Genomic DNA, 27,222 nt, shown 5'->3' on the forward strand with positions numbered 1-27,222 from the left:
ATTCTTCAACACAAAAATTTATCCTCTTAAAAAAATGAATAAATGTCTTTAAGTCCTCTGGACTACTACCTCTGGAACACCTTTCTCTCTTCCCCATTCAGAAACAGCCTCCCTGGCCCTCAACGTCTCACTTACTAGTAGCTCCACTGATTCAAGAAACATCCTTGAGAATCACTTAGCCTTTCTGATTCAGTTCATTCATTCCCCATGGACGTCTCATTTCACTCCAAGGACACAAACATATTCCCACTGCAAAGTGTTTGAGTTCCCTCAGCTACTTAGCTATTCCGAAAAAAGAAAGCAAAACCTGCCCCAGTGGTTTATTCTGAGTCTTATTTGGGCTCACACCTACAGTTCTTTTTAGCTCTAGACACATGGGTATGGGTCCCAATGCATTCTTCATCTGCTTTCTTCATCCATCATGAAGGTCCAATGGAACCATTAAGGTCCCCTATGGACAAAGCCATCATCCCCCTAGAAATAGGCAATCTGCCCATTCAAGCTGCTGGCAAAAGAGAAGGAATGTGAAGCATTTAGAAAATCTGAAATACATACTGTCAGAAACTAAAATGAAACTTTATGCAATAGTAAAAAAACAGATGCTGAACGGTCACTGATGTGCAGCAATAGGAATGTCTGGGGAAATTATTACCAGACAGAGACCTGTTGGATCCTAACTTTTTCTAGTGCTGCTCAGTGGGGCTCCATTACCCCAGCAACATGCAGTGGGTGCCAACTGTCTCCTTCATCGGCTCACCACAGACACACGAAGCCTGTCTGGCCAAATGTAACTTCAGAAGTCACTGGCTTACCACAGCAGTTCATGAACTTGTCAACAATCTCTATATCCCATCAGCTCACTTAGGATTCCACAGTTTTTGGTTTGTTGCCTCTGACCTCTGGAACACCTTTCTCTCTTCCTCATTCAGAAACAGCCTCCCTGGCCCTCAACGTCTCACTTAGCTCCAATGATTCAAGAAACATCCTTGAGAATCAGTGCTACCCGAAGGATGGCAACTTTCAACGCTTTCAGGCCATGAGAGCCTGTGGCCTATCAGATGGATGGCCTCAGAGGGAACAAATTCAGGGACACACTGGTTCTCTGTTGTCCTGGCTCGCTGGGCATCCCACACCAGCACATGGGTCAGCCTGTGGCTACCTCCCTGGGCCGCATGACGCAGTTGAGAAGCTAGAGCAGACAGTGACCTGACTTGCTTTTTCCTTGGAAGATATGCCAATGGCTTCTGGAGTCTTAAAGATGTGGGACAGTGCTCCGCCCTCTCCCAGTGGGAAAAGCCATGGAACTCTTTCCCAAGAGCCACGGGGACCCCTATGAGAGTCTAGAAATTTGGAAACTCATTTGGTTTTAGCCCAAATTAGTAAGAGCCTATCCACCCCCACTACTAGTTACACCACCATTTCCCCTGCCCTACTGTTCTTTTGTTAACGTGTCTAAGAACACGCTAGGTGTGCCTCATAGGTGGTGTGACAATACTAGATTTTTAAATCCTTTCAGAAATAGGACTTGTGATAAGAAACATGCAAAACTATGATAACTGAGAAAGAATAGCCTCATGTATCCTTGACAGAAAGTTAAACACACTTTTTGTCAAAAGCACTCACACACTCACTTCACACCCTCACTCCATACTCCTGCCCCTGCCCCACACGAGTTAAAAGCAAAATAAAATACATGTCTAATAAAAATGGCTTCAGAGGGCAGAAAAGACCAGTCTGTAATATAGTCTTCAGCTATACCAGTCCACCACCCCTCACCCTTTTATCCAATAACATATTTTGTTTATTTTATTTTAAATTATTTTAAAATATTAAAAAAATATTTTTATTGATGTCAGAGAGGAAAGGAAAGGGAGAGAGAGATAGAAGCATCAATGATGGAGAGCGAATCATTGATCGGCTACCTCCTGCAGGCCCTCCACTGGGCATCGAGCCTGCAACCCGAGCACGTAGCCTTGACCAGAATCGAACCCACGACCCTTCAGTCCACAGACTGACACTCTATCCACTGAGCAAAAACTGGCGAGGGCTATTTTGTTTTTCAATAATTGAAAGTAGGAACTCTAAGGAGAGAGGTCACAGAAAGCAATGCAAGTTTCCTTGCCTTGGAATTTCTTGGTCATCTAATCAGGAGTTCAGAGGCACACAAAGGAAAGCAGAGACAGGAAGAGGCAGATGTTATCAGTCTCAATTGTACAACTGTCAGTATGGCATTAAATTTATCTGCCTATAGCTGAAAGCAGTGCTCAGTTAAAAATAAAATCAGTGTTTGAAGTTTATTTGGCAAAAGCTGGTACTGGCCACAACCAACTGGCCAACTTAAATATGATAATATTAAGTATTATTAATATTATTACTGCCTCCTTACAGTTCCTCTTGGGTATCTTATACACACTTCAGTATGGTCAAAACAGGATTCTCCTCCCCCCACTCCTGACTTACCTATCTCAATGGGAAAAATACTATCATCTCCTCAAGATAAACAGGATATACAACCCAAAAGCTCACGAGTTATCTTTGATTCCTACTTCTACTCCCTAACCCAAACCACGAGCAAGATCTGTAAGCTCTACTAGCAAAATAAACCCACATCCATCTCCTTCTGCCCCTCTTCCCTGCCACCATCCTGTCAAAGCCAGAGCATCTTTACCTTGGGTTATCACAATAGTCTCCAATCTGGTCCTTCTTTTTTTTTCTTTAAATACATTTTATTGATTTTTTACAGAGAGGAAGGGAGAGAGACAGAGAGCCAGAAACATCGATGAGAGAGAAACATCGATCAGCTGCCTCCTGCACACTCCCCACTGGGGATGTGCCTGCAACCCATGTACATGCCCTTGACCGGAACCGAACCTGGGACCCTTCAGTCCGCAAGCCAACGCTCTATCCACTGAGCCAAACCGGTTTCGGCATGGTCCTTCTTTTTTAATTCCTCACCCCTACAACCCATACTCTCCATTACACAACTAGGGTGAACTTTAAAAAAAAAAAAGTCATGATGCACTCAGCTTAAACCTTTCAACAGCTCCCTTAGAATGAGGCTAGCTCCTGGTGATGGCATACACCGCTCTTTGTAATCTAGCCCTGCCCACATCTCCCGAGCCACCTCCTAGTGCTCTCTGCATCACTCACTGTGCTTCAGTTCCTCTGCTCCTGGAACATTATCACCCTTGCCTTAGGGCAGCTGCATGTGCTGGCTGCTCACTGGGAACATCCTGCTCCCAGATTTCCTGGGCTACCCTTTCTTGACACTCTTCAGCTTAACACTGCCTCTTTAATGAGGTCTTTGCTAATATCCAGTATCAGTGAGCCCCCCACCCATGACACTGCCCAGCCACCACCTTTCGCTTCACCCTGTTTTGTTTCATTTATAGAATGTGTCACCATCTAACTTTCTCATTTGTTTATTTGCTTATTTATTGCTTGTGGCTCCTTCCATGTGATAAATGCCACGGGAACCTTGTCTCTCATTTACCAATGGGTTCTAACAACTCGAACAGTGCCTCACACATAACAATATGCATAAATGCCATGAAATTAACAGTTCTAAGATGTTTATCCACAAATCTTACAGTTCTCCAGAAGTTATTGAGACTGACATTAAGAGGCTCACTCAGATGCGAGACCTGCGTGTTTGCCAATGTTCAGCGTGTGAACACTGATCCAGCTGTAGACACAATTGAGTTCTGAAACAGATCCTGTCTAGACAGATGGCTCAGGCTGCGATTCCCTTCACATGGGCTTAAAGGGCAGCGAGACTTTGTCAGTTTGGTGAGAAAAAGCCAAACCACAATATTGGACGCTATGGACTCCTGCATGAATGCCACCAGAAGCCTACCTATTCTATTAAGCGCCAAGGACTGTGTGAGCATACACGTGCACCTCTTCATGGAGGCAAACAAGGGGGTTTGTTTACCAAACAGGTTGGCACATTAAAGGGAGCTTTCTTGGCAGCATTTAAATGACCTCATCTTCTTCTGGAACCCAAAATAAAGTTTTACAACAGCATCTTTGCCCCAAATGTGAGAAGACACATCACCCAACTAGAATTTCACTGCAGTAAATATTCTGGCTCTGATTATAATCCTATTCTGAGACTGCTTGCTTCTCCCTTCTTATTTAGAATAGTCTGTAAGCTATGAAGAAATGTGTGATCATAATGTCAAAGTGGCCATCCCTTAGTCATCAGACCAAAATGCTGAGGTGAGAAGGTAGAAGCTCAGAGAAAGGAGACAGTAGCTGGAGAGCTGGGCTGGAACTCGGGTCCATCTCTCAGGCCTGGTGCTCTTGGGCACCTTTATTAACTAACTAGAGGCCCCGTTAACGAAATTCATGCACTGGGGGGCCTGCACCCTCTCCAATCTGGGACCCCCACAGGGATCGGGCCTAAATCGGCAGTTGGACATCCCTCTCGCAATCCGGGACTGCTGGCTCCCAACTGCTTGCCTGCCTTCCTGCCTGCCTGATTGCCCCCTAACCACTCCCCTGCCAGCCTGATCAACGACTCACCGCTCCACTGCAGGCCTGGTCGCCCCCAACTGCCCTCCCTTGCAGGCCTGGTCCCCCCCAACTACCCTCCCCTGCAGGCCTGGTTGTTCCCAGCTGCCCTCCCCTGCAGGCCTGGTTGCCCCAAACTACCCTCCCCTGTTGGCCTGGACACCCCTGACTGCCCTCTCCTGCCGGCCATTTTGTGGACACATGGGGGTGGCCATCTTGTGTGAGGACATGATGGTCAATTTGCACATCACCTCTTTATTATATAGGATAGCTACAGAGCACCTACAGGTGCAAGGCACTGAGCTAGGACAGAGAGATAAATAAGGTCTTTGCCCTTAAAGTCTATCGGGAACACATAGCCAAATGGTATTTGGAATACGTGGGATTCATGCATTGATGAAGATAAGCAGGGAGTACTGCAGGAGCCCAGAGAGATGTCTGAAGATGGGCGCAGTTAACAGGGGTGTTATGGAACCTCCTTAAGAGGGTGTTATTGTGCTTGGTTTCCAAGAAAGGTAGAAGCTAAGCTACATTGGGGAAGGGAGAAGACAGTATAGCGAGAGCAGCATCTGCAAAGGCTCACAGTCAAGAGTGAGCATAGCCTTTTGGGAAAACAAAAACAAAAACAACAACAACAACAACGATAACTCACCCAGCCCAAATCAAGGAGGCAGAGAGTTAAGGAGGGATCAGATAATGCTGGGCCTCACGCACTATACAAGCCAAGGCGCTTGGCTGTTACCCCAAAGGCAAGTGGACCCGTCAGAAGTGTTTAAGCGGTAGTGTACTCGGGCCTGCCAGTGCATGCGCAATGAGATGTGCCCTCTGGTTGCAGTGGGGACAGTGGATGATGCGATGAGAGTGGGGACAATGAGAGGGGTAGGAGACTACTGTGACCGCCCAGATGAGACATGAAAGCAGCCTGACCCCGACCTAAGGTTGTGGGAGTAGAGGAAAGAGAAGTGGGGTGAGCAGGGAGATCCTAAAGGAAGCAGAAGTTGACAGGGTTCGGTGATTGACTGGACAAGGTGTCAGAAAGAGGGCAGCATTTCAGCTGACTCCAGGACACCACTGTTCCCAGCTTGGGATAAAGGCATTTTCCAGGACATGGGATTGTCACTGCAAAACCAGGGAAAGTTCTGTAGAACCAGGATGAGTGGTCACTAGTTGAGACAGGTTTCTGGTTTGGGCAGCTTGTGGGTGGTGAGACCTGGAATGCCAGGAGCAGACTTAATGGTGTGGGAAGGGATGCATTGAGGTTTAGGCATGATGTGAAATAACCAAGATAGAGACATCCTGCAGGCAATTGGTAGAAACTCGGGGCTCAGGAGAGAGGTGAAGGTGCGGACACGGACTTAGGAGACACTACCATATAGGAAGACACAAGTTCACTCAGTGACCATGCGGGCTTCCTAGAAGAGGATCATCCTGATGCTGCTTCTGCTTGCTGCAAACATCAGGGACCACCCGGGAGACGTCCTGCATGTCAATCTCCTGAGTTTCCCATCCTGCCCTGAAGAGTAAGACCTTCCTGAAGTCTCTGCTAAAGGCCTTAGGAAGGTGTGGTGCTGTATAGGGCAGGTTACAAGTACTAGGGAAGACAAAGGTCCCCAGGGACACATGCGCCAGCGGTGAATAAACTCACCTGCCTGGCAAAGGGTAGGATCATTTCTGTTAAGTGACTACCTTTGGTTGTATTGGTTTTTACCATGCAGCATTACAAAAATACACATATGTCTAAACAGGCTTGCAAAAACTGGCACCTTGGGTGAGTAATGATCTCTACTAGACGGAATAAGTCACTGAACACATTTCTAAAGCTGCTTATCTATGTCCTAGGAGATTCTTATGTTTTAGATGATGGGCCCAACTTTTGTATTTTTAAAATATATATTTTATTTATTTTTTTACAGAGAGGAAGAGAGAGGGAAAGGGAGTTAGAAACATCAACGAGAGAGAAACATCGATCAGCTGCCTCTTGCACACCCCCTACTGGGAATGTGCCTGCAACCAAGGTACATGCCCTTGACTGGAATCAAACCTGGGACCCTTCAGTCCCCAGGCTGACGCTCTATCCACTGAGCCAAACCGGCTAGGGCTAACTTTTGTATTTTTAAAAATGAATCTGGTTGCATCCTTATCATTATGTGTTAATTTTTTATAGAACCATTTAAAATATGTGTTTTTTTGTTAGCGAAAACATTTTCCTACAGCTCTGGGATACAGGATATAAAAGCATATAAAAATCAGTAACAAATAACAGACTATGAAAAAGGAGCACCTGACAATTAAAAGTGGTCTGAACGATCACTATAAGCCTTCTCTGTAATTTATAAAGCCTTTGTAGATATACTAAATCATTAATAAAGCAGAAACGGAACAGTTCTGACATGTTTAATCTCCCATTATTCAAATGGATGGAATTTTCCCCCTGAAAGGCTGAAGAGGCAAATAGCTAATTTTTGTTTTTTTTCTGGAAATTCCATTTTAGCACAACCCTGGGCTCATTCTGGAGTAAAAAATAAAAATCCACCCAGTCCAAGGACCTAAGTAACCTTCTGTGAAGATCTACTGGTTCCAATTTGGGTACTGTCTGAATCGGGGGAGAGGAGGGAGACGCGGGAGGAGCCACTTCTATCAATTTTTGATAAATGTATCTAATGATGACACTTTTGGGTGCTAAAATATTCGTATCTAAGAATATTTTGACTTTCCAAGACCAAGAGTCAGTAATAAAGTCTATAGATTATGGACAGGGATGAAGAATGCTAATTCCAGCTGACAACTCTCTCCTTTCTATAGGCATATGGCTTAAAAAAAAAAAAAAAAGCTTCAACGGCAATAGATCAAGTTTGTTTTTCCCCCACCATTTTCTTTATATTTTCTTGGATATATGACCTTGAGTGCAAAAGTCAGGTACGCTGATAGTTGTACTCTTCAAGTAGTCTAATGCAGAAATTCAATTTTATGTTATTTGCGTTTAATTAAGATGAGCAGAGGCCCAGCCAGAGTGGCTCAGTGGTTGCGTGTTGACCTAGGAACAAAAAGGTCACGGTTTAATTCCAGGTGAGGGCACATGCCTGGTTTGTGGGCTCGATCCCCAGTGAGGGAGGCAGCCGATCGATGATTCCCCCTCATCATCATTGATGTTTCGATCTCTCTCCCTCTCCCTTCCTCTCTCTGAAATCAATAAAAATATATATTTTTTAAAAAGAGGAGCAGAGGATGGTACTTTCTGAAAAGTTTGGTGTTTTTCTTTCTTTTAGGAGCATTTCAAATTATTTCCACTTATCCTATAACAAATGAAAGCCTGCTCTTTAAATTGTATGAGAGTTAACCTTAAATTTTTGCTACCTTAAGCCTTCAAAATGATTAAAGATGTCAATACTCTCTAACTTATTTTTTTCATCTTAGGCTTTCTACATATTTACAATCTAATCATTTGGGGAAAATCCTATCATAATATAGTACATATTGATAAGGAATACACAGGTTGTTCCAAAAACGTGCATACACACTTTAACAGCTGATGGCTCCTTTGTTTCGTTAAAGCCAGACTAAGCTTTGAACAAAGGAAATTCATCCTAAAATGCTACTAGAAGTTTGAAAATGCAGTTAAAGTACAAACACTGCCTTTATAATTATTCAAAGTGTGGATACAAGGGTATGCCCCGCCCCCAAAATGTATACACATTTTAATAGCAGGTAACTCATTAAATTTTCACATTTAACTGATCTGAAATAATGGGTGAAGCCAGACTAAGCTTTGAACAAAGAAAATTTATCTACTAGATTTTTTCAATGGGGATACATAAAAGATAAAGTTTATGGGACAAAACCGGCAACAGTTGACGAACTGAGGGTGCACAAATACTGAACAAAATGATTCTTGATGCTTGCGATTCCACTGCTCCATGTTATCAGCAGTGCCAGGACCAGAACAGGCATCAGTTTGAAAACAGGTGCTGACAAAAAATTATTCATTTCTGTAGATTCTTTTCAATTTTGAAAACATACTGACTTTATAATCATTCAAAATCTGTATACATTTCTGGGGACACCCTGTACTATAACACAGGCATTACCTGCTTTTTCTAAAGTTCATGTTATGACACTACACTTTTACAAAAGGCCTACAGCAGACCTGTTTGCACTCACTGAAAGAAATCCAAAGAGAATTTTTGCTTTTATGAAAAAGAGCAAAAAGTGAAAATAGCATCTAGTGCTTGTTTTCCAGGGGCGGTTACAGAGGCAGTGTCACCCTCAGCAGCGAGAACGGCACTGATTTTACTATGTTAATGCTATTTTAGATTTTGTGTGTTATTTGTATGATTTGGTAGGTTATTTTGGGGGCCAGGAAATGAAAAAAAAATGTTTCCATATCAATTAATAGGAATTGCTACTTTGCTTTAGGCCATTTCGGCTTATAAAAGGTTTATAGGAATACTAGCGGTCCGGTGCATGAAATTCATGCACAGGTAGGGTCCCTAGGCCTGGCCAGCGATCAGGGCTGATAGGGGCCTTTTGGCTGTCAGCTGGGACCTTCCTTCCCCGGCTCCTGGCCAGAGCCTTCCTTCATTCCATGCCACCCCCTGGTGATCAGTGCATGTCATAGTGAGCGATCAAACTCCTGGTCTCCCAGTCGAACTCCCGAGGGGACACTTTGCATATTAACCTTTTATATATATAGATTCTACTTTTGGATGGGGGAGGGACTGTATGTTTATTGACCTTAATTTTGGGGGAGGGGATTATAATATTTTCTTTGCCCTTCATCCTTTTTTGGGAGAGCATAACTTGGTAGAAAAGTCATTGATAGAAACATTGATTTTTCTTCTAATCTGTTTACACATTCCATCCACAAAGATGCCTCCCTCTGTGCAAGGCTTTAAGACAATCACCCGGCTCCTCAAATGAAGGAATGTGGTCCATTAAGAGAGGGTTATTTTGATTATTCTCAACCCATTATACAGATTGGCTAGAATTGCAGAAATAGACATAAAACAGCCTTTAAATTACATTCATTCATAGGGTTCCACATCCCAACAAAGCTGAACTGGATACTTCCCTCTGGGCTCATTTTCCACCTTTCCAACTCTTTCTCCCATCTCTAGGGTGCCTCTTGAGTCAGAGAAGACACCAATGAGGAACCGCTTAGGATCTTATAGCTTCATTAAGAATCCACAGGAGACCTATCCAGTTTGGCTCAATGGAAGAGCATTGGTCTGCGGACTTAAGGGTCCCGGGTTCGATTCCGGTCGGGGGCATGTGCCCAGGTTTCGGGCTCAATCCCCAGTAGAGGGTGTGCAGAAGGCAGCTGATCAATGATTCTCTCTCATCATTGATGTTTCTATCTCTCTCTCCCTCTCCCTTCCTCTCTCTGAAATCAATACACATATATTAAAAAAAAAAAGAATCCACAGGAGCCCTAGCTGGTGTGGCTCAGTGGGCAGAGTGTTGACCTTCGAGTGAAGGGTCCCGGGTTTGATTCCAGTCAAGGGCACATGCCCAGGTTGTGGGCTCAATCACCAGAAGGGGGCGTACAGGAGGCAGCCAATCAATGATTCTCTATCATCACTGATGTTTCTATCTTTCTCTCCCTCTCCCTTCTTCTCTCTGAAATCAATACACATATATTAAAAAAAAAAAGAATCCACAGGAGCCCTAGCTGGTTTGGCTCAGTGGACAGAGTGTTGACCTTGGAGTGAAGGGTCCCGGGTTTGATTCCAGTCAAGGGCACATGCCCAGGTTGTGGGCTCAATCACCAGAAGGGGGCGTACAGGAGGCAGCCAATCAATGATTCTCTATCATCACTGATGGTTCTATCTTTCTCTCCCTCTCCCTTCTTCTCTCTGAAATCAATACACATATATTAAAAAAAAAAAGACTCCACAGGAGTATCTGCCAAGAGGATTCTTGGAAAGAGCATGCTTAGCCTACAGAAATGTAACTTAACGAGAGAGAGCTGGATACAACAGGGGAGACCATTTGAGGCTAGAAACAGGCCCTTCAGAATATACCACATCTGCTTTGCCTTTACGTAGTAAGACCAGCCCTGACCATCACAGCTGGATATCATAGTATCAGAGATGTGTGTGAAGTTCCTAAACTTCGCTGGAATTCGGCAGTGTAATAACACAATCCCATGAAAACGTCACTGGTTTTGAAGTGTTAAAAATAAAAGCAGATGCTTCCCTGCGTGCTGGACATCCTTCCTGTGTAATACCGAGGCTTGGATATTTATGCTATCAACTGCCACCAGGAATTCTTGGCCTCGCAGTGGCAATTCTCCTGGTGACAGCAGTGATAAATAATGATGCAGTTCAAGTACTTCATCTGGGCCTCATATGACTCAAATTATTCCACAGAAGGCTTGCATTTTCCACTTAGGATCACTCAACTTGCTCTCTATTTAAGTGGGATGAAATGACTTGGACTTTTGGTTGTTATTGCTATGTCCGCTGATCATTTATCTTAATAAATGTGTTGGCTTCTACATGCAAGTTCACCTTAGACATATTTCCTAAGCTTTAAAAAAGCAACTTCTAAAAAACATTACTTTTACAATTCAGGTTCTGCAATCAAACCAAACCTTACCTTCGCCAGGCAGTCGCTTGATTGGAAGTCCGTTTTCCCTGATTTTGAGAAGTGGCATTTATCATTGCTTGTGGGCAGAGGAGTGTCTGTCTTTGGAACTCTAGGCTCTGTCCCTCTGTCCACTTCAGACCCGTCTAGATGGGATGCAGCCACTTCCTTGAGAGAGTCTGGGCCATTTTCTAGCTGAAAGGCATGGCCATTTCCAAGTTCTGGGTCTGGACCATTGTCCAGCTCAGAGATGGGGCCATTGTCCAGCTCACAGCCAGTGTGGCTCTTGGATTCTTCAGTGGCCTTGTGGATAGAAGGCCTGGAAATGACTCCAAACTTTCTTGTTCTTTTCCCCTTTTTCACGGTCCGGTCACCCAGCTCCAAGGTCGGTGTCTGTCCTGGCTCTGAGCTGTTGCCACTGTTGCTGCTGTAAGGAGAATGGACCTTGTGCTTGAAGCGGCGCAGCATGATCAGGTAGAGAAAGCCGCCATTCCAGCACTGCTCAGCCAGGTAACTGCCGCAAACACAAACAAAGGAGCGGTTAGGATCCTCCAAGCGGCCCTCTCCACAGTGCAGTGGTGGGCACACTCAGTGCCCCACACAGGACCCATGCGATTACGCAGATGGAGACTTAGCACTCGTTTCATTCTTTTAATCTGTATAATTGTGGATGCTAAAAAGGACTCCAAAACAAAGCAGAAAAACCAAGTGAACTAGAACTTACTAATGAAAGGACCCTAGGATAGGTAATCAGAGAAGGAAGTTCCTATTAACAGAGCCAATCCTAACACACCATTAAATTAAAAAGGAATCCTCCACTCAGCAATTTCTTGCATCAGAATTATCCCAGCCGCCCATTCATACGGTTCTGATGTAGAAACACTGCAAGCTCCCAGGGTAAAATAGATTGGGGGAAATGCAAAGCTCTGCTCTTACGATCAAAAAATCAACAGCACAACAACAGGAACCTCTGCCTCACAGCAGTTAAAGGAAAAAGAAGGCGGGGGGTGGAGTGGTGTTGGCTGGTATCGAGATGCAACTGGCAATAAGCACTGGCATGTGTGTCCCACATTAAAGGGGTGTCAGCTCGTTTCTTGGTAACGTTCTAGTCTGGATTGTCCACAGCACATGTGGGCCATCGCTCCCAGTCCGGGCATCACATGAAAAGGAACACTGATAAAGTGGACAGCACAGACCCAGGGACCAGGACAGAAAGGCTGTACCAACTGTGTGAACCAGAAATAGTGGGAGGAAAGAGGGATCCTTAGCTTGAAGCAAAGAAGGGCCAGCTCAGTTGCTTTTTCATGTATTTCAGGGCTGCCAAACACAGAGAAGCAGGAAATAATATAAACGAGATGAAGCACATGAAGCCCGACACACAATACTACTCCAGATCTTAAAGGATAACAAGAAAACAGAACATCAGTGAGATGAGTAATTAGCGGTGATCACACCAAGTCATTGAAGCTTCAGCAAAGAAAATACTTGCTCAAAGTCAGGAAACCAGGCTGGGCTGGACCCTCCACCCGTGCCATCCAAGATAAGGAAGCATGAACCCCAGATGAACCCAGGGACATGCCTTCGCCACTGGAACCTTGCCACATTCTACACATCACCGGTTCCCAAGCAAACAATGTCAACAGCCAACTCCTTAACGAGTCAGACCTGCTGCTGGTCTTCATGCACCCACCAAGGAAAGGCCTTCATCTTCAATCAGTGAAAAACAGAACTTTCCCAAGTATACCAACCCAGCTACACTCCTTCTAGGCCTGAAGTCAGCCCTGCGAGCTGGGGCAGTTAGTGCATGGGGAGGGGGCCAGGTGGTAAGGAAAGATGACCAGCTGTGTTTAAAATGGCCGGAGGCATATATTCCCCATACCTAATGCAATGACAGTGACTACCTAACTGAAGAAGAGAATAATTCTGAATTTGCCATGGAGTAAAATAAACAAAACAGACGGGCCTTTAAACATCAACCAAAGCTAATAGAAACTCTTTGATCCTAGGCTATAAACCATGGCAATGAACTTACACATAAAACCCAGGTAGATAAAAGATATCATACAAGACTCAGACTGTTCTGTGACATACAGTGGGAGGAAGAGGTATAAAGACCAGTCTACTGGAGTTTAGTGATGAAAATGAAACCTGATTTTCAGCATAAATTTTCTACAGTGTTTAGATTTTATTCCTTGCATTGTCGTGGTCTCTTTTCTCACATTAGAAAAAATTCTTGTAAAGGTATAAAATCCTAACAGCAGTTGGCCAGGTTGTAAGGGTTTGTTTGAGCAAACCACTACTATGAATACAATGCATATACTGTACTCAGATGTTATGGAAAAACAGATGTTATGCAGTAGTAAAAACAGGACCAGGTTGAGAATTAGATGCCCAAAGTCCTGCCTTTGGCCCAACCATGTAAAACAATGGTAATTTCCCCAAATTTTTATCAACTGATGAATATATACACAAAATGTGGTACATCATATAATGGAATATTACTTGGCGATAAAAAGTAAGAAGTATATGCTACCACTTAGGTGAAGCTTGGAAACATGCTGAGTGAAAGATGCCAGACCATCTATATGATTCCACTAATTGCCCATGTCCAGAATAGGCAAACCCATTAAGATGGAAAGTAGATTAGTGGTTGCCAGGAACTAGGGGGAGGGGAAAATTGGGACTGACTGCCATAGGCCCAGGGTTTTTTTGGTGGGGGGAGGGGATAGTGGGAATGTTCTGGAATTAGGTAGTGGTGAATTAGATATATCCACTTTAAAATGGCGAATTTTGTATTATTTAAATTATATTTCAATTAAGAAAACAATAGCAAATAAAATAATATTGGCCAAGTTTTGAGTTCACTTTTGAGTAGGTAAGCCCTAAGAACTGTTTACAGAAGAGCCTGAGGCTCAGAAATATTGATTCACTTGCCCAGGTTCCCATGACAGCTAAGTGGGAGACCCAGGCCTGTCTGATTCCCAAGCCTGTGTTATGTTTGCTGTGCAATTCTGCTTCTTCCATTGTTACCTTCCCAGGCGCTGCAGTCGCCTCATCTGTAAAATGAGGCACTACAATGGGTCATCTAAGTTACTTTCACGTTCTAACAATTGTGGACGCTACTGTCCCAGGAAGAGTTCTGGGGGTTAAAGGAACAAGCCTCCCAATAATCCCGTACATGCCAAGGACAAAACACCACCCTGGAAAAACTGAAATGTTCTTCTTACATCCAAGTTGTCTAGGCCTCTTGGACATTTCCCAACAAACTGAGAGAGATTTCACCTGAGGCGGGGGTGGGGGGAGGAAGCAGAGGGGTGGGCAATTCCTTTAAAATCGTTTCTGGGACTCCACCTTTTATACCGAAACTCTGAACAACTTGGTGGGCTGTACATAGGGACCTTCTTTTCAGCATCCAAAAGTCTGGCCCATTGACTCAGAGTATCTTTCCCATCTCTACTCTGCGGGAGCTCTACGAACCTTGGACGGTTCCATGACAGAGAGTATTTTATTCCTTCTGCAGACTCCACACTCAGGAGCATTACAAAGCAAGAGGAGTTTATCTGTAGTTCAGCACCATCTCCCTGTCCTCTCCTGGCTTCCTAGCAATAAATAAGACCCTGACACCTTCAGGGAACTGTATGACAGGTTGTTTTATTTCTTCCTGGACACAGAATTTTCTAAGGTCACCCCAAAGACAAAGTGTAGTGAATGAATTATGGGCACTCTAGCAAGTTGGTCAGAAAGAGACTTTTAGGCAGAGGGTCATTTTCTTACAATTGTTTGAGAATCACCTTAAATACGATGCCCCCACATTCCCTATTTCCTAACAATTCCAGCACCTTCCTGGCTAATTCATACTTCCACATCCCCTTTTCTGTTCAGGAGGATTCTTAGCCACTAGTAGAATCTGTAAACTTCCAAGTCAACCTTTGAGAAAGAAGAAATGGAATACAATCACATGACTTAGAAAAAGTCTTGCCCAGGCCAGTATGGATCAGTGGTAGAAACGTATCCAGAAATGAGATTCCGAATTCTAGCTTAGAACCTTGTCCCTGGAATGTGTGTGGTTCTTCATTTCACTCTACCTTTGCAGGTGTCTTTTCGGAACAGATCCCTTCCTTCTCCCTTCCACTAAAAAAGTTCTTTATACAAAGAAAGTTTTGAGTACCTCCTCTGTTTCTTGAAGCTCTGTCATAATTCCAGAGTCTGGGCTCTCCAGGGATTGGCAGGTGAGATTGGTGCTTGGAAAAGCTGAAGTCTGGAGTTTGAAGAACATGAAAATAGGGAGGTAGGAGGCAAGAGAGGGAGGTATTGGAAGGCCAAAGACACGCATTATTTATCCATGCCCTGATTCCATCAAAAGAGGGTTTGAGGGAGCTATAAACGTTTGATATCCTGGACTGTTTGGCCAAAGCCCTTGGAAGGAGCAATCTCCAGGTGTCTTTGAAAACCATTTTGGGCATTCAGCCCTCGATTCCTGATGCCTGGCACACAGTGTGAACCCACAAAGGGGTGCTGCCAAGCTGAACCACGAGTGTCTATCTGTGTGTAATTGAGAGTAACCTGGCACCACCACCGGGCACTGGCCTGTACCAAAATGCCATGAAAACATGGTATAACTCAGAGAACACATAAAAGAATCCTGAACTCGGACTTTTCACCAAAGCAGACATTCATCTGACTATGCCAGGTTCCCAGGGGACAGCAGGAGAATGAACACTGACTACAAGAAGATGTTTATAGACAACAATTATGACAGAGCCTGGGTTTTATGGAATGGAACCAGCTGCTCACAGCACCTGGTCTAACACACAGGACAAATGGAGATCAATTTTTCTTGCCTAAGAAGTAATGGGAGGCTGAAAAGCTGTTTGTGGTCCTCTGAAAACCTGCTAAACCTAATTAATCCAGAGGGCTGTCTGAGGTGGTGTGTGAATCTGTTGGTTCCCAGAGAACAATGGTTTGAGAGGAAGTGTTAAATACATAGAGATTACTTTCCCAGTGAAGTCTTGGCTGGGAAACAGAGGAAGGCAAGTATGGACAGCTCTGTAAGAGAGGATGGGACAATGATGATCATTATTTCCCGGAGTCATTAGTAACCGTGTTCCCCCAGGGCAGTCTCTCTCAGGTGTTGCCTCCTAGCTATGTTGAATCTGGGGCATACTTCTCCCAGATTCCACAACCCTCCTTAGTAAGAGCCAAACTATCTTTGGAAGACTCTGAAAGTGGTGCTGATAAGAGTGAACGATATCCTGGGTGCTCATAAGGCCTTTTCTGAAAACCCGTCAATGTACTCCTTTCCTAGAGCAGTGAGGGAGAAAGTCAGCCCTCATCAGATGGGGAAAGATGGGCTCAGGAACCAGTGAGGCTTTGAAACTGGATCAGTCAAGGCTTAGAGTAGAAATAAACTGGAACACTGTTCCAACTGCTGCTTGTGGGAGGGTTACCGATGAAGCCAATTTTTACCACTTCTCACCTCCTCTATTTAGCATGAATGGTTGGGGTTCAGCAACTCTTTCCGTCTCTCCCTTATCTGGAGTCCAGAGTAAAGAATATAAATAAATCAGTATGTTTTCTTTATTGTAAAATATGTATTATTTTTTGCCATAAAATTGAGAGGGGGGGAACACAAGTTGAGAGTGAAGAACCAGAGTAACTATTTGTTTGATTTTCTCCCCTGACCTATCTATAATAATAAAAGGGTAATATGCTAATTAGACCAAACATCCTTCCGGGCATCATTCCAGATGAAGCAGGGGTCAGAGCAAAGCAGCCTGGGTCCTGGGTGCCTGGTGGTGGTGGCGGCAGCCAGAGAAAAGCAACCCAGGTCCCAGGTGCCAGAGGGAAGCTGGTGCCAGCAGCCAGGGGAAGGAAGGTCTATTCTTGCACAAATTTTCGTGCATCGGGCCTCTAGTCTATAATAATCTATGATAATAAAAGCGTAATATACAAATCGACCAAACAGCAGAATAACTGTCCAGATGACCTTCCGGACGACCACACTATGACACGCACTGGCACCAGGCCAGCCAAGGAGGGTTCGATGCAATTGGTTGGGGGGGGGCCCTGGCCATCGCCCCATGATAGCCCCACAGAGGGAGGCCCAGGCTACCAGCCAGCAATGTGATGGGAATGCGGGGCCAGCCAGCAATTGCCCTGCAGAGGGAGGCCCTGGCCAGCCAAGCAATCACACCCCACACCTGTCACCTGCAGAGGGAGGCGACCGGTGGCGGGGGTGGGAGGACAGTGCTGCACAGATGGCAATCAGTGACAGTGGTGGGGGTGGGACCAGCTGCTGGCAGCCAGGGGAAGGAAAGCCCCATAGACCCTGATCGCTGGCAAGGCCTAGGGATCCTACCCAAGGGGACCCAGATTGCAAGAGGGCGCAGGCTGGGCTGAAGGACACTCCACACACACACAAATTTTGTGCACCAGGTCTCTAGTAGTACAATATTAGCCTTTCAAACCCAAACCAAAATACCAGCTACCAAAACTTGTTGCCATCACCACACAACAGTGAAATTTAAATCATACCCATAAACACACCAGCTCAGAGGTCCACGTTGCCCTCAGGGAGATGGAGCTTGGGGAAATAGCGAGTACAAATAACACTAATACTCTGGCCACTGCTATTTCCACGAATAATAAGCTGTCTTTTCATCTCTGACCCAAGAATAGTGTGTCTTCTGCCGACATCCATGAAACCATGGCAGGCTAAGCTGTTAGCTTACTAGTAGAGTAAAATCACAGTTCTTGACATATACAGCAGGACAATACACAGAACTGGTTTATAATTGGTCTTGTTCCCCCAAATCAAACTTATAAAAAGAGCTCAATGATATATCGTTCTTGACACTAGTCACTTTTAAGTAAGTATCACTATGCACCCTAAATCAAACCAATACTGAAAATAAATCTTTAAACAGAGGAATGAAGTGGAGTAAGAAAGAAGGTGGGTGGTCTACCCCTTCGATTCCACAAACACTGATCGAATTCAGTGTGTCAGCCTCGCAGGCAGCAGCTACATTTGTGTCCATCAGCACTAAGCGTACACCCCTCTGGCCTGTCCCTGCTCAGATTCCACCTCCGGCGACCACAGGTTGTGCTATCTGTTCTGTGCTGAAGCAGAGCTATCTCTCTCTCTGTTTCCTGCTAAGAGCTTCTGGGTGTAAAGGGGTGGAGATGCGGGGAGGACACTGCAGAAAAGCAATGGATGGGAAGCACCTAAATCATATGACCAATGAAAACATTATTTTGATTTCCATGCAAAGAGATGTCACTGATTTTCATGTTTATCTTGAAAGCTCACCTCTCAAACTAACGAGACTGGTTTGGATTCACAGCTCTCTTCACAGAGAATCGCCACTCTAGGATGCACTGTGCACGTTCAACTCCAGGACAGCTTCACAGGAAGGAAACAGAATATCCTGGAGCAGTAAGTTCACATGAACTTTCACTTTTCCTCAAAGGTTTTCCTGCACTTCATTTCTGCATCAATCAATAAAAGCTTTTCTAACAGCACCCACATCCCTTTTGGAAGCAAGAATTCAGAAGCTAAAATTAAGTAAACATGACTGATCAACAATGAAAACGGACCTCGTAAAACACACTGTGGAGATACTGGCCCTTAAAAGAGAATTCCAAGCTCCTACTTGGAAATGATTGCACTTCTGTGTTCAATTGCTGTGAGAGAAGCAGGGTTTTTAATAACAATATGAGATCAACCTGCAGTCCATACAGAATCAAGTTAGAACTCCAGCCACAGGGATTTGTTAACTCATCCTGGTGATGGTCACATTTTCCCGGGGTAGCGAAGGGAGAGCTGGTCAAGTCAGACTCCTAGGTACACGAGTGAGTCAATCTCACCTCACCGGGGAAATGATGAGCACCAGACTGTACCTGGGAACGCGTTTCACTTTTGTTCTCATGACATAATGCTATTTTCTTGTTTATACAATTACTACTTAGTTTTTTCCAATCCATTCGTTCACTGATTCACTCAACAAATCGTTACTGAATACCTACTAGATGGCAAACGCTGTTTTAGGCACTTGGGGTGGAGCAGCGAGCAAAACGGCTCCTGTCCCTGTGGAGCTTGCAATCTGGCAGGGGAGACAGACAGTACGCAGCAGACCTGCTAAAATAAGCATCTGACTCTACAGTGCGTCAGAGGGCGAGACGCGCTGTGGAAAATAGAACACCTTGAACAGGAGAGAGAGGACTGAGCATGCCAGGAGCTGGAAGAGTCGGGCGGAATCTGAAATACTGTGGCAAAGGCAGCAGCCCCGGGAGAGTGCCTGGAGCAGACACTTGAAGATGAAAGAGTTGGCCATGCAGCCGCCTGGAGGAACGTTCCAGACAGAGGGAAAGCCAGTGCAAAAGTGGTCCATTGGAAGCCGGTCTGTGTCTAGTGTGTTTGAGGAAAATCAAGGACGCCTTTGTGGCTGCAGGGGAGTGAAGCAAGGAGAGGAGGAAGATCGGAGGGTAACAGAGACCAATATATTGCAAGGTCCCATTAGATGTTCCAAGACTTTTGTGCAAAATGGGAGCTGTTGAGTTTTAAGCAGAGGAGTAATGTGATAGACAGTATGTTTTGAAACAACCCTTATGTTCTATGTTGAGAATTTGGCAAGAGTAGATGGAGGGAGACCAGAGAGACCATCATGTTCGGAAATTCCAGGGAGACACAGCTCAGGTGGAGCAGCAGTGGAGATGGTAAGAAATGGCGCTGATTATGATCTGCTCTGAAGGTCAAGTCAACAACTCTTGCTTTTGGATCACATACAGGGGTGAGAGAAAGGGAGAGGTCAAGGACGGTGTCCAGGTGTTTGGCTTTAGCAACTGGAAGGATGGGGTCCTATCACCTAGGCTAGTAGAGCATCTCATCCATCCCTACCCCTCACATTATTCCAGCAAATACCCCATTCCTTCCGGTTGAGGCTATGGATACCCAGGTAGCCCATCTACCTCCAAAGTTCCTCATGTGACCCACTCAGCATTCTTTCCCAGTTGGTCTTCTTGATTCTTCCCACTGGTCCCCTATCATCGTAAACCAATGGCTTCCAAAGGAAATCTTTCCTCATTAACATCAACCAGGCAACGGTTCCAAATACCAAGTTAAAGTAATAGTGTCATGTAATATGTACTATATGCTAATATATTCAAGGCTCTGTGCATTCATATCGACTGCATTTAATTGTTTATTTTCTCCATGTTGTTTCTGTCTAAAACAGAATACTGGGGTCTGCTGGACCCAAAGTCTGTTCTGTACTTTGCATGGATCGATGCTAATGAAGCTCCATTCCTCCCCTATGTCCTGCTCCCTGGCCGGCCAAAGACACTGACTTCATATCACAGAGCTCTTTGCTATGACTTGCCTGAGGCTGAAAAAAGGCCAGGCCCGAGAAACAAAAAGCCCAGGTCATCCCACCACCCTTGCCTGATATCCTGCTGTCCAGTCCTCCCGGGTACATTTCCTAAAGCAATGCCTGTGATTTCCCACAAATGGTGTTGCCCTTGTCCTCCCTGTGGGAGAGGCTACTGTCAATGCTCAAGTATAACTGAAGGCAGACCACATCCCACAGATTATGCTCAATTTGGTTTCTAACCTCAGGGCCACCGAGCCCTGAAAAATGTGTCAAAATGTCTCAGACTGCCCTAGCCGGTTTGGCTCAGTGGATAGAGCATTGGCCTGTGGACTGTAGAGTCCCGGGTTCGATTCCAGTCAAGGGCACATGTCTGGGTTGCAGACTCAATCCCTAGTAGGGGGCTTGCAGGAGGCAGCCAATCAATGATTCTCATCATTGATGTTTCTCTCACTCGTTCCCTCTCCCTTCCTCTCTGAAATCAGTAAAAATAAAAATAAAAATAAAAAAGTCTCAGACCCAGGGACTGAGTTCCACATGGCCCCTGCCACACCCCCTGGTTTCTCCACAATGAAAGCTGCTGGAAACTATGGGAGTTAACACACACTCTCTCCCTTCCTGCTCCCATTTTCCCCAAACCAGCCAAACCTGAGAGCTCACAACCAGCCAGCAATTCTCAAGCCCTCACACTGCACCATTCAAAAGGCGGGCCACCTCCTTCCCTTTCCCAAGAGGGGACTGTAAAGAAGGGAGACAGATTCCGGAGGGTCTGTGGCCCCCTGAACGCACAGGATGCTACTCTCACACTAATTCAAACATCGATGAAATGTCTGTACCCTCCAGCTCCCTCCCCTTTCAAGTGGATCCAGCTCCGTCTTGAAGCAATTTCCCCAACTCATTTCAATCCTTCCCGGTCTGGCCCATTGGCTTGGCCACAGCACGCCCCCACCTCGTGCAAGCCTGGTTTCACTTATGTCAAAACAGCTTCCATCAAAATAGTGGGCTTCTTTTCTGAATTTCTTTCACTGTTTTGAAGTCAGCAGAGAACAGATACTTAAGAAATTGCAAAATGACTACCTCCATCACTGTGTTCTGGCTAATGTCTAACACCGCTTTTCTCCCGAGTCTCTTCTGTACAGTGTGCTGAGGATTTTTTTAAATCTGATTTTCCTTTTTCTTTCTTCTCAAAGGCTCTCTGGCAGGCATGGTTGGCTGAACAGGTCTCATAATCTGTCAAGGTTCATTTCTAAGTTGTGCAACCTTCCTCTCCAAGCAAAGGGTGCTCCCTAAGAAGCTGGCTCTGTGGGATGTTTTCCCCGTGTTCATCCATCTGCCTGATGCTCTAGGATTCTCATTGGTTTGGAGAACTTCAATTACAAGAAAGCCAGATCAACAGAACTCTAGCCTAGGAAAACAGATGAGCCAAGTCCTTACAGATGTGGATAGAACACACTTTATATCTTGGCTTCTAATCAGTGCACTTTTCATGTGTCTGTTGACCAGTTGTGACTGTGACATCATCGAGTATCTTTGTGACCCCTGGTTTAGTTATGTTCAGATGAGAAAAATGCAGAGGCATTTATTTGTCTTTATCTCCCGGGATGTTAAAAATAACTTCAAGCGAAGCATTAAAGAAACTGTAAATTATTGCATGCATAAGCATAAATGTTGATATGGAAATGCAAAGCCTGCTTTTAATGGTGTGTGTATTTTAGAAGGTCCAAAAACTAACATGAGTTAAAATAGACAAGGGGGACAGGTACCAATATTGATTACGCTGTAATTACATGCTGTGGACTAAGTTAACTGCGCACACACATCATCTCATTTCAATCTAAATCAACCCCATAAAACGTGGACATTATGATCCATCTTTTAGAAATGCGATAACTACTAGTAAGGCTTAGTTAGAGATATGAACTTGCCCAAGGTCACAGAGCTCCTATGGGTGGAGCTGGGATTGAAATTCCCACCTGCTTGTAAACAACCCTGGCAATGACCCTGGGAGACACTGCGGTCAAGTCCCGCCCTATTGTTGTTTATTATGACCAGGTTTGGATCCAGAAGGACTGCAACTTCTCACAGCCAAGAGGCCTCTCCCCACCTTAACACCACTTTAATGTGTGTTAACACCCAAAATATGGCCCACACCCATTAAAAAAAATAAGGGGGGGCCTTAGGGAAAACCAGAGGTATTTCAGACAGGCACAGAACATAGGTGAGTGTTTGGGAGGGGTGAGGTGGTTTCTAAGGGTGTGTGTGCAAGTGGCCAACTGCCCCATCCATCTTAGCTACAAGCTTGAGACAGCCCTCAACTCTGGAAAAGCAGAGGCAATGCTTGCTCAGATTCCCTAGAATCAAAGGACTAAGGTATCAACTTGGCCCCCAGCCAAAGCCAAACAAAATGGCAACAGAAGATGTGTCCCTCCAAGGTTGGCCTTTCCCCTCAAGTGCACTCTCTCCTCCCTCACCGCACCCCACACAGTGCCCCGACTCCCAACCAGCGCTTCTCAGGCAGGGCTGTGCATGGGACACCTCTCCCTCCTCAATGAACCGCCTCTCCTGACTGCAGTCAGTCTGCACACCTTCTGGCTATAAGTAAGAGGTGTCTTAATAGGATACCTAGTGTTCCTGTGGATTCTTTTAGAACATAATGTGCTGCCAGGTGGCTATGGGCCAACACAAACCAGAATAAAGGAGAAGCAGTCAAACCCCTGGGGCTTAAGTACCATGTAGATGCCCCTTCAAGTAAGGACCTGATGTCCAGTGGTGAGGAGTTAGTAAGTCCATGGCCTCCAGCTGTGAGCCTCATCAGAACTTTCAAGTCAAGGTCGCGCTCTTCTGGAGTGATCCCTGGCCAATGGAGAACAAGACGGGGAGACTAGGCTGGCCATCCCACACCAGGTAGGGGCACATCTCCTGTTAGCCATTTTGTTTGGGCAAGCTTTGCACCAGAGCTCCCATTTGGGCTGCCCCACTTTATCAAGTCAGCAGCACAGAGTGCCAGCTCCCCCTGCTCAGTCCTGCTGCCCCCCTTTTCCTTTCACAGGTGTTATCCCAACAGACGCTCTGTACTCTTAGCTCTAATGCATATCTGCTTCCTGGAGGACCTCAGGTGAGAGAGGACAATATAATGAGAATAACAAAATATTTCCCAAAAGGAGATGATGGGAAATAACAGTAGCCAAAAAAAGGCCTGGCGGAAATGAATAGGACTCAGCTTCACTGGGCATAGCAGCAGGCGGCAGAGCATTCTTGAGAAGTCAAGTTGGATGAATTGTGTTCACAAGGAGGTCCTTTGAGTCTGTTGTATGATAGCAGGAAAAACCAATAGCAAAGGCTCAGACTGGGGCCCTCTCTACTCAATACCTAAACAGCTTCACCAAAAGTCTCCAAATATATTTGGATATCGTGATACTGAAGTGAGATTACTCTTGGTTCGGGTGTCAGCATTGCCACTTGGTCCCCTTGGGCAGGACACAACTTTAATCTCTCAGTCTCACGTACTAATGTGGTTAGGGAGGATTAAATGGGATAATGAACTAAACAGGCTGTTTTGCTGGCTGGTTTCCTGTCTGGCACGTGGTAGTTGCCAATAAACGATCATTCCTTTCAACCCTTTGGAAATTTGCTGGGTAATCATAGGCCAGCTATTGTCCTGGATGGAATCCTGAGAAGGCAAACTTATGGAACAGAGTGGTCAAAGCCGAGTCTGTGGTCAGAACGGGTCAAAGAGAGTCACGGTTAAGGCGGGAAAAAGGAATCTCTGGAAAAAGCGAGTTCAGACAGAGAGTCAGAAACAGATTCGAAAACTAAAGATCTGGAGAGGTGGGCAAATGTGCCTTCGACACAGCCTGGCCTGTCCGGCTCCTCTGAGAGTCTTGTGGCGCTGTGTGTGTGCACCCATGTGTTGGAGGATCAGGATAGTGTAGATATTGAGGAGAGAGGAGAGAGGAGGGGAGGGGAGAGAGCTGGGAATCAGGCCAGTGTGGACAACCAGCACAGTGTGTGTGTGCTGGAAGGTTAAGGTTAGTGTAGTCGATCAGCACAGACTCCGACCAATGGTAGGCCTTATTGTCTGCCAGAGAGATGAGACAGATGTCTTTCAAAACACAGATCAGCAATGGCCTCCTGTTTCACCTCCACGTCCATCTGGCCAGGGTCGGACTCCCAGCTCCCAGAGCAATTACAAGCTTTCAGGCCTGCCCTGAACTCCGGATGGTCCCAGCGGTCCTGGAATGGCCCCAGAACTCAGGGTGGAGTCTGGGAGGCTGCCCATCCCACCAAGCTGTGACACAGGCTGACCCCTGAATATTTTGTAAAATATGCGCGCTGCTCACACTGATATAAGCAACTGCCATGAATAAATCAGATGCACGTGTGTGCGAGGAGAGAGCCTGCCTCTGCCAGCATCCACTTCTCCCTGACCTACCTTTCCTGCATTTATCCAAATATCTGGATGACAGCCCTCCCTTTTGGCTCAGCTACTTCCTTGACAAGGGCGTCTTCCACTTTTCTGAGGCAGGGGTTTCCAAAGCCTGGTTGTTTTAACAGTAAATGTTCCAGCATATTACAGTGCCATGGGATGGTCAACATGATGATGTTTTTTAAATGTCTAGAGAGGGTCTCTGCAGACACACAATTTCAACTCCAGGGGAAAACCCTGCTGGCATGAGTAGTCGGCTCCTCTGCTTTTGCCAGCAGGTGTGGGCACTGGGGTCGCAAGCATGTTTTAGAATATTAGGAACTCACTTCCTTTCAGGAGTTCTCAACAGGAAATAGCTGGCAGACAGCACACACTAGACTTGGAACTCTCCTACTCAGAGCGAACGGAAAACATCCAAAAACAAAATCAGGGCCATGAGCTGCCTGGAAAAACAAACACCCCAAAAGGTCTTTCTTGAACTGCACACCAGGAAGAGTGTGATCTGGAAGGATCTGCAAACGGGGAGAAACAAGAGCACAGACCTGAGGACCTCCTCAAACCTCCTCAAACCTCTGGGGGGAGAGCACATGCGTTTTCCACGGTGGCACTGCTCCATTTAAACTCAAGTATTTCTCACAGATACAGGGACATCTGAGCTCCCCGAGGTGGATTGCAAACTGCACCCATTTCACCCCGGCCATTGCTCTATGGGGACAGCAGCAGTCCTGGGTCAGGGGTTGGGCATCGAATTCTCCAGACACTGAAGGGCTTCATACAGGCAGCAGGAAAGACCCAGAACATGTGTTGTCAAGAACACAGCAACACCCTATTACTAGGGATTTTTGTTGCTCTTAACGAACACTTTGCATCCTGAGTTCTCTTCAGTGACTTCCTCCTAAGGAGACATATTGCAGTCTTTTAAAAGGAGCTCCTTATGGCCTGCTGAGAGCATCAAGTGAAATTTATTTATTACCTTCCTAGTCTAACTTCCTCAAAGGATTTATGTATTATTGCCACCACCTGCTCTCAAAAGGGCCTCCTCCCAGTACTTTGAGCAAAAGGAGAGGATCCCAGATAGGAGGTGAGGAGAAAAAGTTAAGTGTGAGGAAGCAGATCTGTTTCAGTACGGCTGTTTCTTAAAGAGCTGGATTTAAATGACCAGGCACAAAGCATATCAGGTCCAGTTTCATTCAAAACATCCTAAAAATATATAAATAAATATGTGACTAAGTCCAAAGTGGCCTCTCACTTGGACCGTTTCAAATGGCTGACAAGTTGCAGCTCAAAGAGTCTACAGACCTCGTCTAAAGAAAATGTTGTTTTTCAAAGTTTAAATAACCCCCATGGGCAGAGGTGAAGGACAGAAGGGTAGAAAGTAACTGGGAGGAAGAATAAATAAGAAAAGTGAATTGTCAGATTTCATTCTTTTCTTAAATCCCAACAGGATCTAATTGAAGCTGCATTTTAATGTCCTACCTTGGATTTCAGACAATACATAGATGTCCCTCAGACACCAATGAGCCCAGCCACAGACCTCTCGGCAGCTTCCACGGACAGCTGTGGGGGCTGAAGAGAGACAGCACTCAACAGCCCCAGCACCCTCACCCCGAAAGGGGAAGTCCCGGGGAGACATTCAATAGCAGATCAAGAAGGGAGTCGGTCAGTCTTGTGCCAAAGAATTTTTTTTCTTTCTGAAAATTAAGGAGAATATAAAGAAATAGGTTCAAAAATAAAGTGCATGCCCTAGCTGGTTTGGCTCAGTGGACAGAGCGTTGGCCTGCGGACTGAAGGGTCCCAGGTTTGATTCCTGCCAAGGGCACATGCCCAGGTTGCAGGCTCGATCCCCAGTAGGGGGCATGCAGGAGGCAGCCAATCAATGATTCGCTCTCATCATTGATGTTTCTCTCTCTCCCTCTCCCTTCCTCTCTGAGATCAATAAATACATATATTTTTAAAAAATAGAGTGTAGGCATTGGGCTCGATGCCGACAAAGTGGTAAAGAAGGCAGTTGGTCCCTGCACTCACGGGTTTCACAGTCAATCTGAAATTAATTTTAAAAATCAATGTCAATTACATAATTAATTATATAAATCATATTATTGAAATAAAATTTTATATACCGTATTTGCCGGCATATAAGACGATTTTTTGGCCCTGAAAAATATGCCTCCAAGTGGGGGGTCGTCTTATACGCCAGGTACACTTCAGATAGACTGCCCATAGTGCTTGCCCCGTGCCATAGTGGCCTCCCGATGCCCGCCCACTTCATTCCACATACCGTTCAGGCATCAGCAGCGCTGCTGGGTGTATGCTCGGCTGTTATGCGATTTT

The 27,222-nt window shown here is 45.4% G+C and overlaps 1 protein-coding gene across 1 annotated transcript in view; it reads right to left on the reverse strand.

The window, feature by feature from the left end:
- PDZD2 (PDZ domain containing 2) overlaps positions 1-27,222 on the reverse strand; it is a 212,002-nt gene that overhangs the window by 71,061 nt on the left and 113,719 nt on the right. The window contains exon 2 of the mRNA XM_006762473.2: positions 11,113-11,614. Coding sequence (XP_006762536.1) covers positions 11,113-11,614 — 502 coding nt within the window. The remainder of the gene's footprint in view (positions 1-11,112; positions 11,615-27,222) is intronic.

Source organism: Myotis davidii, unplaced genomic scaffold (assembly GCF_000327345.1).
Source record: "Myotis davidii unplaced genomic scaffold, ASM32734v1 scaffold135, whole genome shotgun sequence".
Classification (NCBI taxonomy): Eukaryota; Metazoa; Chordata; class Mammalia; order Chiroptera; family Vespertilionidae; genus Myotis; species Myotis davidii.